This window comes from Oncorhynchus gorbuscha, linkage group LG09 (assembly GCF_021184085.1).
Source record: "Oncorhynchus gorbuscha isolate QuinsamMale2020 ecotype Even-year linkage group LG09, OgorEven_v1.0, whole genome shotgun sequence".
In the NCBI taxonomy this organism is placed as follows: domain Eukaryota; kingdom Metazoa; phylum Chordata; class Actinopteri; order Salmoniformes; family Salmonidae; genus Oncorhynchus; species Oncorhynchus gorbuscha.
In genome coordinates, this window is record NC_060181.1 from 82,866,051 (window position 1) to 82,883,475 (window position 17,425).

The 17,425-nt window shown below is 44.2% G+C and overlaps 1 protein-coding gene and 1 pseudogene across 7 annotated transcripts in view; one reads left to right on the forward strand and one right to left on the reverse strand.

Annotated features, from left to right (window-relative positions):
• LOC124044175 (target of Nesh-SH3-like) overlaps positions 1–14,696 on the forward strand; it is a 59,302-nt gene extending 44,606 nt beyond the window's left edge. For 5 of the 6 annotated variants that reach the window (XM_046363685.1, XM_046363687.1, XM_046363689.1 and 2 more), the window contains 4 exons: positions 7,388–7,417; positions 7,533–7,691; positions 12,899–13,021; positions 13,250–14,696. In XM_046363685.1, coding sequence (XP_046219641.1) covers positions 7,388–7,417; positions 7,533–7,691; positions 12,899–13,021; positions 13,250–13,365 — 428 coding nt within the window. In that variant the 3' untranslated portion in view covers positions 13,366–14,696. The remainder of the gene's footprint in view (positions 1–7,387; positions 7,418–7,532; positions 7,692–12,898; positions 13,022–13,249) is intronic. The other variant, XR_006840444.1, reaches the window with a different exon arrangement.
• Positions 14,697–15,059: 363 nt separating this feature from the next.
• Positions 15,060–17,425, reverse strand: part of LOC124044176 — a 35,261-nt pseudogene continuing 32,895 nt past the window's right edge. Inside the window, exon 8 of the transcript XR_006840445.1 lies at positions 15,060–17,413. The product of XR_006840445.1 is annotated as a protein TFG-like (transcript). The remainder of the gene's footprint in view (positions 17,414–17,425) is intronic.

The window sequence follows — 17,425 nt, forward strand, 5'->3', positions numbered from 1 at the left end:
CATTCTTCAGCTACATGTCCAAGACCGTATCAAGTAAACCCTTCCAGAAACCACAAATCACAACAGGCCAACACACCTAACTCTCTTCGCAGCAATGACCATCCTTCTCTGGGTGCTTTAACCAGAGCTGAAACCCCAAGAGTCACTGCCTACGCCCCCCCATCGACATCCCCATCCTTTCAGTTAATACCGCACCAATCAGAAGCTAAAAAGTTACATGATTGGGGTTCAAATGTGGCACTCTTCTCTGCCGTTGCTCCGGTACCACTAACCCTTGATAATCCTTCTGACAATCTCCTTTTACAGGCTGTGAGAAGAGCTCAGCTGGAACAACCAGAGGAGTTACGGCTGTTGGAACAGCTGCAGAATAATGCTGATGTATGTACTTCAAAGCTAGGACGCACCGGGCTCCTGAAGCACAAAATATTCCTTACACAGGAAATGCCGATCAAGCTAAAGCCATATCGTTTGTCCCCAGCGAAGCTAATCATCCAAAAGGGACTCATAAATGATATGTTAGCACAAGATATAATAGAACGTTCCTCCTCTCCCTGGGCTGCTCCTGTTGTCCTCATCCCAAAAAAGACTGGTGGTCTTAGATTTTGTGTGGACTATAGGAAGACCAACAATGTTTCTCAGACTGATGCCTATCCTCTTCCTACCATCCATGAGATCCTGGAGTCATTGTCTGGCGCGGTTGTGTTCACTACCCTTGACCTCAATAGTGGTTATTGGCAGGTTGAGATGGACCAGGAAAGCAAGGATAAGACTGCTTTTGTCTGTGCTGAGGGCTTGTTTTCCTTTAAGGTGATGCCCTTTGGATTAAAGAATGCCCCTGCCACTTTCCAAAGACTCATGGAGATTGCGTTAGGTGAGCTCAAAGGGAAGATCTGTTTCGTCTACCTGGACGATATAATTATCTACTCTCAGAACAGAGAAAGACACTTTCAAGATCTTCAAGCAGTGTTGGACAAGCTACGAGAAGCTGGTCTGACCTTGAATATGAAGAAGAGCAACTTCTGCCAATCCTCCCTGAAGTTCCTTGGCCATATTGTGTCTTTCGACGGCATTCATGTGGATTCTGAAAAGACAAAGGCTGTACAAGACTTCCCTGTGCCAACCACACTCAAGGCCCTTCAACGGTTCCTTGGTATGGCTGGATGGTACCATCGGTTTGTGTCGAACTTCTCCCAGGTGGCAGAACCCCTCAACGCGTTGAAGCGAAAAGGAGCGAAATTCCAATGGACGGCAGAGTGCCAGACTTCCTTTGAAACCCTGAAACGACATCTCGTCACACCTCCCATTTTAGGTCATCCCAACTTTGATTGCCCTTTTGTTGTTTACACTGATGCAAGTGATGTTGGACTTGGTGCTGTCCTAGTCCAACAGACTGGACTTGGCACTGAAGAAGTGCTAGCGTTCGCCAGTCGGACATTGAATGGAGCAGAACGGAACTACTCCACAACCGAGCAAGAGTGCCTTGCAGTTGTCTGGGCTTTGGAAAAGTGGAGGTACTACTTGGAGGGTAGACACTTCACTGTGGTCACTGACCATTCCTCCCTTGTGTGGGTGTTCAAGACCAACAAACCAAGCACCAGACTCATAAGATGGGCTCTACGGTTGCAAGAGTTCACCTTTGCAGTGGAATACAGGAAAGGAAAATACAACACTGTTCCAGATGCCTTGTCCAGAGCTCCTGCTTGTGATAATGGTGGCCCTGATCTTACATGTGCTACTGTCCTGTCAAGCAGTCGAGACTCGCCCAAAACAGACTTTCCCATCTCTGATGAGGCAATATGGAAAGCTCAACAGGATGATCCAGAAGTACAGGCTTTGTACCAGACTATCCTGGAAGATGGAGAAAAGATGGTCAATCCTACCACAAAGCTGACCATCATTGAAGATAAAGTCTACCGAGTCGTACAACTACCTCACAGAACACTCTACCAAATGTACATACCGGACACTCTACGCCTACAACTGCTTCAACATTTCCATGAAGACCCATTAGCTGGTCATTTGGGCAGGTTCAAAACCTACAAGCGGTTGCAAGCGTTACTCTACTGGCTACATCTGAGCATGGATGTGAAGTCACACATCCGAAATTGTCAGGTTTGTCAAATGTACAAACCAGAAGGTAGAAAGCCTGCTGGCAAGTTGCAGCAAACGGTGGTTACCCGACCTTGGGAAATGTTAGGAGTGGATTTGATGGGTCCATTTCCTAGAAGCTCCAATCAGAATGTGTACATACTTGTTTTTGTTGATTACTATTCAAAGTGGGTGGAACTCTTTTCCCTGCGTCAGGCCACAGCAAGGACCGTCTCTAACATCCTTACGAAAGAGATCCTGACTCGCTGGGGAGTGCCTGATTACATCCTGTCTGATCGAGGTTCCCAATTTGTCTCTGATCTCTTTGAGGAGACCTGCCAAAGATGGAACCTGAGGCAGAAGTTGACCACGGCCTATCACCCACAGACCAATCTCACTGAGAGAGTAAATCGAACCTTGAAGACAATGATTGCTTCCTATGTAGGGACCCAGCACAAACACTGGGACAAGCACCTTCATGAGTTTCGATTTGCCCTGAATTCTGCTGTGCAAGAGTCCACTGGAGTCACACCTGCAGAGCTGAACCTAAGTCGTCCTCTCCGAGGACCCTTGGATATGGTGCTACAGCCCCAGCAGCTTACTCCAGACGCTGCTTGCTATGACCAGGTAGGCCATCTCCATGACTTGAGAGCTCTTGTCTCAAAGAACATGATCCAGGCTCGACTCAAGCAGAAGAGAAATTATGATAAGAACAGACGAGACATGCAGTTCCAGCTTCGTGATCGGGTGTGGCTTCGCTCTCATCCTTACTCGAAAGCTGAACAATTCTTCTCGGCCAAGCTCGCTCCTAAATGGCAAGGACCATATAGGATTGTGGAGCAGATGGGCCCTTTGAACTACCGAGTGGTGAAAGAGGACACAGGTGAAGATATGCGCATTGTTCATGTCTCACGCCTTAAGGCCTGTTACCCCTCGGCTGAGGAAATGGAGGCGATTGAGCGCCGCAAGGTCCTGGATATCTTTGAAGAGGAAAGTGAGGAGACTTTTCTCGGATTCCCAGACCCAGAAGTCTCTCACCTTAAGGCCTGTGACCCCTCAGCTGAGGAGCGTGAGCTCCAAAAAGTAATGAATATTTTTGTAGAGGAAAGCGATGAGGAGACCTTTCTCGGTTTCCCGACCAAGATGTGCCTTCCAGGGCAATGGTCGGCTTTTTCCAGGGGAGGGGTGTGTGACGGCCCTGAATTTTTCTGAACCGTCTCAGTGCAGCTCCTTCCAATAGGGCGCTTTCCCTTTAATTCCCAATTAAATAGCCAGTATCAGCTGCGCAAAAGTGGGGTTGTGATGGAGACGTGAATGAGGATGTGTTCAACCCTCAGTTCCGAAGCTTCTCTATTCCGTTTGTTTTGTTGCCGTTAAACGTGTGTTTTGTAGCCTAAGAGAGTTTACCCAGGATCGGATCCACTCTTTGCGTCCCTGGACTACACCTCTCCGTTCTTCGTGGCCTTTCTCCGCTGGAGATCTATTGGCGGATTGGATTGTCTGACTGACCGACTGACTACCACCTTTTTGTATACGGTATTTCATTTGTTTGGATGTGATGTATACTGTGATTTGTGTAGTTAGTGGTAGTTGAGGACTTAATTAAGAGTTGATCCGCTTTAAGGTTCTGTGGTAAAGTAATTGTTATATTGATTGTATGTTTAATACTGGGTTTACGCTACACGGAACGAACGGACAAACATCGCGTGACAAAAGTCACTTGAGTTCACTGAACTCCTTTACCGGGCAGGACTCTTTTTAGGCCCGAGGTACAGGACATTTCTGGAGGAACCAGAACTCATTGTGATATTATTATATATGTGTGTAATCATTGTTGTTGCTAATACAACCCATGCAACAGAATATAATTGTTTTTGAAGTTCTTTTCAATGTTTTAAGGGTTTATGAAAAGTTTATTTCCATCCTGACTTTTACATACGTCCTTTGTATTGGTGTAGACTTGACGGACCAGATGGGACTCATTCCCACCCAAACTAAAAGGAGAAACTAATGTTTTCTCTGGTAGGCACAACCTACCTGGCACCCCTATAAATAATAACCTCAAGTCAAAACCGTTACAATGCAAAAGGGACCATAAATCAGAACCGTGACCTAGGACCACAATTCCCACTGTTGGCATTATAGAGCACCATTGGCTGGGCCAGTAAATTAGTAAAACAAACTTGAATAACAATCTTACTGTTTCAACTTGAATACATTGCATTAGCTTGGCTCGGCCTCTAAGTGCTGTATCAAGCACTGATATCAAATGCTTTTCAGACATGTGTTGCTAATTAATTTCTTGCTCATGGTATTAACCTTTGGCCAATAGATGTGTGTGAGTAATTAGCTGCTCACTATTACCATGGCCTAGCATGTCAGAGGTGTGCAATAAGACTGTTGTTAATGACTCCAACATGCCTTTTCCGTTTTGGTAACCTTGGCGAGCACTGGGTCATGTCTGGTCGAGACCTATCAGTCCTGTCTGTCTGTCAGGCTTTTCATCACTCCTCTAATGAAACAACAACACACACTAGTCTCCAGGAAGAGATGGACAACTATTACAAGGGTGCAACTTTGCGAGGGGGGTGTTTGGGGGCTTGATCGTGTTGGTCATAGTTAGGTTTAGTGCTTTATTCAATCAGATCCACTTTAGCCGACATCCGCATAGAGGTTGTTTTGGCGGTGTCGGAGGTGGAACTGCGTTAGAGCTGTCAAATCCACAAGTGGCTCCTGGCATTATACAAGAAGCAGGTTAAACAGCGTGATCAATATACAGGTACACTTTGTGCTGGGGACAATAAAAGGCCATTAAAATGTGCAGTTTTGTCACACAACACAATGCCACATGTCTCAGATTTTGAGGGAGTGTGTCAATTGGCATGTTGACTGCAGGAATGTCTCCCAGAGCTGTTGCCAGAGAATTGAATGTTCATTTCTCTACCATAAGCCGCCTCCAATGTCATTTTAGAGATTTTGGGTACGTCCAACCGGCCTCACAACTGCAGACCATGTGGAACCATGCCAGCCCAGGACCTCCACACGCGGCTTCTTCATCTGCAGGATCGTCTGAGAACAGCAACCCAGACAGCTGATGAAACTGTGGGTTTGCACAACCAGAGAATTTTGGCACAAACTGCAGAAACCGTTTCAGGGAAGCTCATCTGTGTGCTCATTGTCCCCACCAGGGTCTTGACCTGACTGCCTTTCGGCGTCGTAACTGACTTCAGTGGGCAAATAGTCGCCTTTGAAGGACACTGGCATGCTGGAGAAGTGGGCTCTTCATGGATGAATCAGCGTTTCAACTGTACTGGGCTGACGGCAGACAGCGTCGTGTGGGCGAGCGGTTTGCTGATGTCAACATTGTGAACCGATTGCCCCATGGTGGGAGTGGGGTTATGGTATGGGCAGGCATAAGCTAAGGACAACGAACACAATTGCATTTTATCGATGACAGTTTGAATGCACAGAGATACAATGACGAGATCCTAAAGGCCCATTGTTGTGACATTCATCCACTGCCATCATCTCATGTTTCAGCATGATAATGCACAGCCCCATGTCACAAGGATCTGTACACAACTCCTGGAAGCTGACAGTTCTTCCATGGCCTTCATACTCACCAGACATTTCACCCATTGAGCATGTTTGGGGTGCTCTGGATCGATGTGTTCGACAGCGTGTTCTAGTTTCTCCCCAAGTGGGAAAACATTCAACAGGCTTGCGAAGGAGATTTCATGCTGCATGAGGCAAATGATGGTCACACCAGATACTGACTGGCTTTCTGATATTAAGATATATGTGACCAACAGATGCATATCTGTATCCCAGTTGTGAAATACATAGATCAGAGCCTAATGAATTCATTTCAATTGACTGATTTCGTTATATGAACTGTAACTCAGTAAAATCTTTGAAATTGTTGCATGTGGCATTTATATTTTTGTTCAGTGTACCTAAAGAGGACCTTGCCATTGGCTGCACAGAGTCACATTAAAATACATCCCATGCAGCCTTGTTAAAAACTTCTTTGGGATAGGGGGAAGCATTTTCACTTTTGGATGAATAGTGTGCCCAGAGTAAACTGCCTCCTACTCAGTCCCAGATGCTAATATATGCATATTATTATTCGTATTGGATAGAAAACACTCTGAAGTTTCTAAAACTGTTTGAATGATGTATGTGAGTATAACAGAACTCATAAAGCAGGCAAAACCCTGAGACAAAATCCAAACAGGAAGAGGGAAATCTGAGGTCTAAAGTTTTGCTTGCGGAACCCCAGTCCTAGACAGGTACAAGTTGGTACAAACACTGGAATGTGAGATGTAATCTACACCTCCATAAAGAACACTGGAATGTGAGATGTAATCTACACCTCCATAAAGAACACTGGAATGTGAGATGTAATCTACACCTCCATAAGGAACACTGGAATGTGAGATGTAATCTACACCTCCATAAAGAACACTGGAATGTGAGATGTAATCTACATCTCCATAAGGAACACTGGAATGTGAGATGTAATCTACACATCCATAAGGAACACTGGAATGCGAGATGTAATCTACACCTCCATAAGGAACACTGGAATGTGAGATGTAATCTACACCTCCATAAGGAACACTGGAATGTGAGATGTAATCTACACCTCCATAAGGAACACTGGAATGTGAGATATAATCTACACCTCCATAAGGAACACTGGAATGTGAGATATAATCTACACCTCCATAAGGAACACTGGAATGTGAGATGTAATCTACACCTCCATAAGGAACACTGGAATGTGCAATTTAATCTACACCTCCCTTAGGCTGATCGAAATCTTCAGTATTTTGTTTAATGAATTTCAATTTGAGCGTCATTTTTTCTAACTAGCCTACACTTTCTCGTTCTGAACTTCTAACCTGAGAGGGAGGGTGTGGCTTCGTGACAAGAGCAGCTGCTTAACGATTTGACAGCTTCAACATCAGTCATAGTCACATAATAGCTACAGATGGACTGGATTTTGGAATTCATATCATATCCGTTATGCACACTAATGAAATCAATTAACTAACATTCACAGCAATATTGTGTCCAAACAGAAATAACAGTGACTGAGCTGGGTTGATCTCCAACACTGATAAAGAGGAGTGATTGGACCAAAGGCTCTTTGCCCTGTAGTGAAATCAGACTGGGAGGGACATGACTATGTAGCTGTCCATGTGCAAGTATAGTTTATTACTGTATTAATGCGGTAATAATGGACTGATGTGTGACTAATGATGTTTTCTCTCTTTCACTCTCTCCTCCATAGCGGACCCTCGGGTGAGTGAGAATGTCTCAGGTGAGTGGACTCAGTATGTCATGTTCACAATCATTTTTCTTCCATAGTTTGTGTCTCGTTCTCTGTTCCATAGTGTCAAATGAATCCTTAAATATATTCTCTCTCCTGCCTCCAGGTAAAGCTGCTATATGGACACAGTTCCCCTTCAAGGCAGATTCCTACTCGGAGTGTAACGGGAAGCAGTACGTGAAGAGGACCTGGTACCGCAAGTTTGTGGGCATCCAGCTATGCAACTCCCTTAGATACAAAATCTACATGAGCGACTCGCTCAACGGTCAGTATAGTATAGTATAGTATAGTATAGTATAGTATAGTATAGTATAGTATAGTATAGTAAGTAAGAGGGTTGCCTTGGGAAATTATTCAGACCACTTGACTTCTTCCAAATGTTGATAGGTTACAGTAGGTTACAGCCAGGGTTGGGCAGTAATGGATTACATGTAAACTGTTACATTACCAGCAAAAATATTGTAATCAGATTACAGATACTTTTGAAAAATTAGACGATTACATCGAGGATAGTTTTTAAGTTCAGAAATGAGGTTTGCGAGAAAAAAAAGTCTACATTTGACACCTGTTTCCTCAATGACATTCACATCAGCATTGACAAAAGGCGCATGTTTACATTTTCTCCACCTGAGCAAGACGGAGCTGCTCTTCCTCCCGGGGAAGGACTGCCCGTTCCATGATCTCGCCATCACGGTTGACAACTCCATTGTGTCCTCCTCCCAGAGCGCTAAGAACTTGGTGTGATCCTGACAACACCCTGTCGTTCTCAACTAACATCAAGGCGGTGGCCCGTTCCTGTAGGTTCATGCTCTACAACATCCGCAGAGTACGACCCTGCCTCACACAGGAAGCGGCGCAGGTCCTAATCCACTTGTCATCTCCCGTCTGGATTACTGCAACTCGCTGTTGGCTGGGCTCCCTGCCTGTGCCATTAAACCCCTTCACCACTGAGGAAGTACAGTTCCCGCTCAGAATGGTGGAACCACTCACCACCTTCCGGAGACATGATGACTGGATGTCAATGCACCAAATGGGTTTGATGGATCTCTGCATGTCTGGCAGACATATCAGTGTGGATGACGGATCAAGAACGGCAAGACGGAGCTTGCGGGAAAAGAGCAGGAAAGGGCCTTTGTAAGCTCCAGTCCAAGCCATGTCCTTCCAATGGTACGACTGCTGTCGGCATCCAAACATGATCCAACTTGAATACACTCTTGGAGGTCAGGATGACAGCGGTGTAGTCCATGGCGATACGGATGTCACTTATTGTCATCTCCATAGCGCATTGATGTGAATCATACTGCTGTTCTCTCATTTAGCTATTTGCACATTACGGTGGTTGTTGTGGATGGCTGTTCACAAATCTAAATGTGTATTTGAACCCAATAATGGTTGAATTCAAGAGGTTTAAGCTGCCTCTCAATCATTGTTTTTGAAACCAATGGACAGCCAGTAAAACATATGCTAATGAAACAGCTGCATATTGTGGATCCCAGCCTATGGAATAAAAGTGGGGTTTTTATTGCTCAATCTAATTCATGCTGATACTATTTTTTCTCATCCATAGGCCTATTGGACACATGTTCAAACTCAAACTCACTTTTGGTAGACTTAAAGGAGCAATCTGTAGTTGCTACATCCATTTTTGGACTTATAAATTATATATCAATTGATTCTTGAAGAATATAACTTCACATGCCTCATGAGTTTAGTTCAACTGTCACACTCCATGAGAACCCAAAATATAAGCTTGTTTTCCCCCAATGTTTGTAAACATTGTTCAAACAATCATTTTGATATCATCGCGTCCATAGCTCTGACTATTAATCTGAGAGTGGTTCCATTTCTCCAGGCCCATCCCTCAGCTTTTTACCAAAACAGAGGCGGGGTGCGGTTTTGTTACTGTTTCATCTGTGGATTTGCCCTTTAAACAGCTGCATATTATCAAGATATCAAAGTGTCACCAACAAAATGTTAAATAGGCCTATAGCAATGTAGCATATGGCATTCATTTTTCACATGTAAATAGCACATTTCAGTAGTTCTCAAAGCATGCCACTCCATGAGGACAGCATTCATTTTTCACATGTAAATAGCACATTTCAGTAGTGCTCAAAGCATGCCACTCCATGAGGACAGCATTTATTTTTCAACTCGAATCAATCAGTCCTCCATGACAACAAAATCATAAATAACAGCGTAGAGCTGGCTAATAAGTCCTTAGTTTTGGGGTTTTGCTCAGGTAAAACAATTTGGCTAATCTATACTTCCATATTTCTAAGTCCTTTCTTGAAGATCAAGGGTTATAACATTTATTGGAATGACTGGAATTCTGATTAAATTATATTTTGACATTAAAAACCAAAGTTTAACGTATTATTATATGTAGTAGAAAGCGATGGGTTAGAAGAAGCCTACACAAACAACGCACAAAGTCAAATGTAACATCTATATGTGGCCAGCTATGTAAACTTTAACATTGCAGCATAAATCAATAGATGTGGTTCAATTCGTAACATACATTTTTATTTTTGTCTTCTTCTAATGCCTCTTAGGGGGAAAGTAATCTAAACGTAACTGAATGTAATCAGATTATGTTACTGTGTTTGGGTAATCCAAAAGTAAGGTTACTGATTACAATTTTGGACAGGTAACTAGTAACTGTAATGGATTACATTTAGAAAGTAACCTACCCGACCCTGGTGAGACAGCCTTATTCTAAAATTGATTAAACAGTTTTTTTTCTCATATCAATCTACACACAATGGCCCATAATGACAAAGCAAAAACTTGTTTGTAGAAATGTTTCCACATTTCTTAAAAATATAAAAGTATTCAGACTGTTTACTCAGTACATTGTCGAATCACCTTTGGCAGCGATTACAGCCTCGAGTCGCCTTGGGTATGACACTACAAGCTTGGCACACCTGTATTTGGGGAGTTTCTCGCATTCTTCTCTGCAGATCCTCTCAATCTTTGTCAGGTTGGATAGGGAGCGTTGCTGCACAGCTATTTTCAGATCTCTCGAGAATTGTTCGATCGGGTTCAAGTCTGGGCTCTGGCTGGACCACTCAAGGACATTCAGAGACTTGTCCCGAAGCCACTCCTGCTTTGTCTTGGCTGTGTGCTTAGGGTTGTTGTCCTGTTGGAAGGTAAATCTTCGCCCTAGTCTGAGGTCCAGGACCAGGTTTTCATCAAGGACCTCTCTGTACTTTTCTCTGTTCATCTTTCCCTCGATCCAGTCTAGTCTCCCAGCCCATGCTGCTGAGAAACATCCCCAAAGCATGATACTGCCACCACCATGCTTCATTGTAGGGGTGGCGCCAGTTTTCCTCCAGACGTGACACTTAGCATTCTGGCACTCTACCATTAAGGCCTAATTGACGGAGTGCTGCAGAGATGGTTGTTCTCCCATCTCCACAGAGCAACTCTAGAGCTCTGTCAGACTGACCATCAGGTTTGTGGTCACCTCCCTGACCAAGGCCCTTCTCCCCCGATTTCGCAGTTTGACCTGGCAGCCAGCTCTAGGAAGAGTCTTGGTGGTTCCAAACTTCTTCCATTTAATAATTATGGAGGCCACTGTGTTCTTGGAGACATTCAATGCTGCATTAATGTTTTGGTAGCCTTCCCCAGGTTTATGCATCAACACAATCCTGTCTCAGAGCTCTACGGAAAATGTCTTCGACCTCATGGCTTGGTTTTTGCTCTGACATGCACTGTTAACTGTGGGACCTTATATAGACAGGTGTGTGCCTAGCCAAATTATGTCCAATAAATTGAATTTACCACAAGTGGACTCCAATCAAGTTGTAGAAACATCTGAAGGATGATCAATGGACAGAATGCACCTGAGCTCAATTTCGATTCTCATAGCAAAGGGTCTGTAATCCAGGTTATTTCTGTTATTTTTTAAATATATTTGCAAAACTGTTTAAAAACCTGTTTTTGCTTAGTCATTTTGGGGTATTGTTTGTAGATTGCTAAGGAAACAGTTTTATTTAATCAATTTTAGAATAAGGCTGTAACAAACAAAATGTGGAAAAAGTCAAGGGGTCTGAATAGTTTCCAAAGTCACAGTATACACTGAGTGTACAAAACATTAAGAACACCTGCTCTTTCCATGACATAGACTGACCAGGTGAATCCAGGTGAATGCTCCACTCTTAGAAAAAAGGTGTTATCTAGAACTAAAAAGGGTTCTTTCGCTGTTCCCATAAGACAACCCTTTGAAGAACCCCTTTTGGTTCCAGGTAGAACCCTTTTGGGTTCCATGTAAAAACCCTTTCCACAGAGGGTTCTACATGGAAACCAAAAGAGTTCTATCTGGAACCAAAAAGGGTTCTCCTATGGGGACAGCCGCAGAACCCTTTTGAACCCTTTTTCAAAGAGTGTATGATCTCTTATTGATGTTACATAATCTACACTTCAATCAGTGTAGATTAAGGGGAGGAGACAGGTTAAAGAATAATTTTAAGCCTTGAGACAATTGAGACATGGATTGTGTGAGTGTGCCATTTAGATGGTGAATGGGGAAGACAAAATATTTAAGTGCCTTTGAACGGAGTATGGTAGTAGGTGCCAGGCGCAACGGATTTGTCAAGAACTGCTAAATTGCTGAGTTTTTCATGCTCAACAGTTTCCTGTGAGTATATTAAAAATGGTCCACCACCTAAAGGACATCCAACCAACTTGACACAACTGTGGGAAGCATTGAGGTCAACATGGGCCAGCATCCCTGAAAAACACTTTTGACACCTTGTAGAGTCCATGCCCCGATGACTTGAGGCTGTTCTGAGGGCAAAAAGGGGGACAACTTAATATTAGGATGGTTTCCCTAATGTTTTGTACACTCAGTGTATGTCTATGTTTTCCTCTGTTTATATTGCCTTGTCTCTGTGTACGTACGACTATAAAGGACTTGTGTACGTACGACTATAAAGGACTTGTGTACGTACGACTATAAAGGACTTGTGTACGTACGACTATAAAGGACTTGTGTACGTACGACTATAAAGGACTTGTGTACGTACGACTATAAAGGACTTGTGTACGTACGACTATAAAGGACTTGTGTACGTACGACTATAAAGGACTTGTGTACGTACGACTATAAAGGACTTGTGTACGTACGACTATAAAGGACTTGTGTACGTACGACTATAAAGGACTTGTGCACGTACGACTATAAAGGACTTGTGCACGTACGACTATAAAGGACTTGTGTCCGTACGACTATAAAGGACTTGTGCACGTACGACTATAAAGGACTTGTGTACGTACGACTATAAAGGACTTGTGTACGTACGACTATAAAGGACTTGTGCACGTACGACTATAAAGGACTTGTGTACGTACGACTAAAGGATACAATGGAATTCTGAACGAGGTGTAACTAACTAAAATTATATAATCTCAAACAACATTATTTAACCTATAGCATCATACAGAGCCATAACCTTTGACCCTGTGCAGGCAAGTTCTACAACATCGGGGACCAGACTGGTCATGGGGAGGACCACTGCCAGTTTGTAGATTCTTTCCTGGACGGACGAACAGGCAGCCAGCTACTGGCCGACCAGCTTCCCAGCCGATCAGGTAGAGTACCATCAACTGGGACCCATTAGAAAGGTCAGTGGCAGAGAACCACTTGTACAGGTGTCCATGACCATGGTTTCTTGCTCACTTTTCAATGACTACTAAAGATTTCTGTTTCAGGGTTAACTATGGGAAACAATGATCTCTAGACTATGTTAAAAGACCATTCACATCCCAAACCATTTTTAAAAGAAAGGTTCTCATTATCCTTTTGCTCTCATGTCTCAGGTTTCTACCGGGCTATGCGTCAGGAACCGGTCAACTTCGGCCAGATCGGAGGGAACTCGCATGCCACCTATGTCGGCTGGTACGAGTGCGGAACACCCATACCTGGGAAATGGTAAGACCCCTCCACCAAGGAGGTGGCCAGAAAGATGCCTGACTGAAAGAGGGATTATTTTACCAGGCTGAAAGGAGGACTGAGGAAGCCTGAGGGGAGGTGGGCTTCTCTGTTACCATGGAGATGCACCTTTTTGACTATCTATTTGTCAGATGGCAACAGCCCTCATTCCATTGTATAAAAGTGTACAGGACCATACTTGTCACAAACTCTGTTAGGCACATTTGTCATATCTCCTTAAATCTCATCTCACTATTTATCAATCACGACAACATGAGAAAATACTCAACCTGTAAACAAGGAAGAGAAGTTGGTAAAAGGTGTTTCAGAGTGCTTCATTAAATATGAACACAGGAAACTGTTGGGAAGCTGGCTCCCTAAAAATGTAATAATGTGTATGGTTTTATTTATCAAGCAGTTGTTATTCATGTACCTTGTGGTTTCTATTGGCCAGTCTGGTAAAAGGGTTGCTACAAAAGCATTAGTTTTCACTCATACAGATACTGTCTATACTCAATACCCTTTCTTGATTGGTCCTGTGGGATTAACAGTTGCGGTTTGCACAATATGAAAGTATTAAATATGTATATGATGTGAAAGAACAATATTTCTGAACTACTATCAAGTCTCAACATTAAGTTTACAAAGCAAGGCGGTTCCACGGACTAGAAGTGTGTTAATCACTTGGAAAAACACCTGAATGGGTTCTTTAGCCAATGAATGTCCAAATATTAAGTAGAGATAAAATCATCAGAGACTGGGATTCACTCAGTTGGAATGAACAGCATAAGGATAGGCTTTGTCCTTTCATCTTCAATTTTCTAACTTCAACACATCTCAATTTGGAGAATGATTGCCAGGAATCCGTTATGTGGATGTGGTCCTAAGCTCATTGCAAGTGACCACAATTGTCCACCTCTGGGGCGTGTTCAGTGGGGTGCACCATTGCAGAATGTTCAGATGGAACGTATTGGGTTTGTAGGATGAGGAATTATGTCAGTTCTATACATTATATTTCTACCTACAACATTCAGAACATTTCCCCTCACTGACGAAACTCTTTGTTTTTAGCCTTGGATTGTTTTCTAGTTTTGTTAGCACAACCTGTTCGTCTGAGTTTAAATATTATATAACATGTACATAAAGGCTTCTTTTAGTGTGGAAACAACCAAACAAAGGTTACATTTAACATTTTGTACAGTTGCTCACAAATGGCTGCAGTTGTATTTTCAACCCAATTTTTTGGGGAAAAGTGTTTATAGATTGTTCCAGATATGTACAACCATTTCTGTATCTATTTTCAACAATAAATCCTTAAGTATGGTTCTGTTTTTACTACTTCTACGACTCAAATTGGTTGTAAATGCATTGTGCACATATGAAAGTGTGTGTTCATATGTCACACACACACCCACACAAATCATCAACACATGCCCCGTTTCACTCATTTCTCCATTAGTTCTGACTGCAGACAGGCAGAGCGGAGGGACCTACCACACACTCCCTCACCACACATCCCAGCCAACCACAACGCCCGATTAGGAAAACAAACAGCAACAGCAGCATTACCACACTTTTCCAAATCCACTCTGGTGGGATACGAAAGGCTCTCGGGAAGCCAAGCTCAACACGGAGCCGTGAACTCCCAAACCACAGTGTGAGGGAAGGAGTGACGGAGAGAAAGAATCAAAACAATGATAGACTTCAAGGTTTCAAAACCTTTATTGGGTTTTAGAGAAAATGTTACAGTTTAAACAAACTAAATGACACTTCAAGGTGGAAAATCTGACTGATATTAATACAAATCATTGAGGAAAAAAAGAGAGTGATAAACCATAAGGAGGTGATCTAAGAGGCTAAACATGGTAGGACCCTTCTGGAAGGTCAAAACTACACCTCCCATATTGTACTCAAGCGAGGGGCAGATTCCATGACACGACATAATACCAACATGGCATTGATGAAAACGAGTTGTAAAAAAAGTATTTTAAAAAAAGAAAAGAAAAAAGGGGATGAACAACATTTACATAGAAACATCTGTTGACACTCAGCAAACTATATCCTCAAAAGATCAGTTAAAATGCAATACAAATCAACATCATCTGTTGACCAGTGGATACAGGTGCATTTACAGCTGTCAGACCAGAAAGATAAAGTCAGATGATGATAATAAGACAGCCTTCATATTTCAGCCTGTTTTCTTCTCCCAGCTGGGTGTGCTTACAGACTGACGACATGTTCACCAGTGTTGAGCACAATTTCAACCGACAATTAGAAATCAAAACATTTAAAAACATCTTGAAATAAATAACTTTGACTTTTCAGTTTATTGAGAAGTCATTGAAAATGCCCTTTTTTATTATTGAATTGTACATTTGAGTTAACTTCCTGAATTTACTGCCTTCACTTTAAATTAAGCCCATCCTGATGACAGACACATAGGGTGTGGGTAGGGAACATTGAATTTCAAATAACAGGGCCATAACACATGGGTGTGTGTGTGTGTGGTGGTGGGGTCGAGACAGAGCACAGACAATAACACATGGGTTTGTGTGTGTGGTGGTGGGGTCGAGACAGAGCACAGACGATAACACATGGGTTTGTGTGTGTGGTGGTGGGGTCGGGACAGAACACAGACGATAACACATGGGTGTGTGTGTGTGTGGTGGTGGGGTCGAGACAGAGCACAGACGATAACACATAACACAGACAATAACACATGGGTTTGTGTGTGTGGTGGTGGGGTCGAGACAGAGCACAGACGATAACACATGGGTTTGTGTGTGTGGTGGTGGGGTCGAGACAGAACACAGACGATAACACATGGGTGTGTGTGTGGTGGTGGGGTCGGGACAGAACACAGACAATAACACATGGGTTTGTGTGTGTGGTGGTGGGGTCGAGACAGAACACAGACGATAACACATGGGTGTGTGTGTGTGTGGTGGTGGGGTCGGGACAGAGCACAGACAATAACACGGGTTTGTGTGTGTGGTGGTGGGGTCGAGACAGAACACAGACGATAACATGGGTTTGTGTGTGTGGTGGTGGGGTCGAGACAGAGCACAGACAATAACACATGGGTTTGTGTGTGTGGTGGTGGGGTCGGGACAGAACACAGACGATAACACATGGGTTTGTGTGTGTGGTGGTGGGGTCGAGACAGAGCACAGACGATAACACATGGGTTTGTGTGTGTGGTGGTGGGGTCGAGACAGAGCACAGACAATAACACATGGGTTTGTGTGTGTGGTGGTGGGGTCGGGACAGAACACAGACGATAACACATGGGTTTGTGTGTGTGGTGGTGGGGTCGGGACAGAACACAGACGATAACACATGGGTTTGTGTGTGTGGTGGTGGGGTCGAGACAGAGCACAGACAGTAACACATGGGTTTGTGTGTGTGGTGGTGGGGTCGGGACAGAACACAGACGATAACACGGGTTTGTGTGTGTGTGGTGGGGTCGGGACAGAACACAGCGATTAGATGGGGGGGGGGTTGTAGTTTGTTTTTGATATGGACTCATCAGTGACTGAGGACTGACAGAAGGACGGATGGACAGATTAGCAGACCATGTTTACCGAACCCAGGCCAAACAGAGCCAGCCAGGACACAAAGGGGAGGGGTGGGTGTGTGTGGATAATGTTTTCCGTTCCTTCTCTTTTACCGGTACCCAGGGCCAGGCTGGGCATAGCCCGAGCCGAAGGGGGGCCGGTTGCGGGCATAGGGGTTGGACGCCCCAGGAGGGGGGTAACGTTGCTACCGGGGGAGGAGTGTAGCTGGGACGGGCCTGGTAACCCTGGCCAGACTGGGAGGTGGGGGGTAGGCTGTAGTTGGCAGGCTGGTTGGCCTGGGAGGTGTAGTTTTGGGGAGGGAAGGCCCCTGGGGGTACTGCTGGGGACCCTGGGGTGGAGCGGCCTGCTGTTGGCCTCCCTGAAAGCCGGGGGCTGGGCCCTGGCTGGGGGCGGGGGCCTGGGAGGTGGGGGCAGGGTAGTTCTGGAACTGCTGCTGTTGAGGCTGAGGGGTGCCGGGCTGGGGGGTGCATCCTGCTGAGTGAGAGA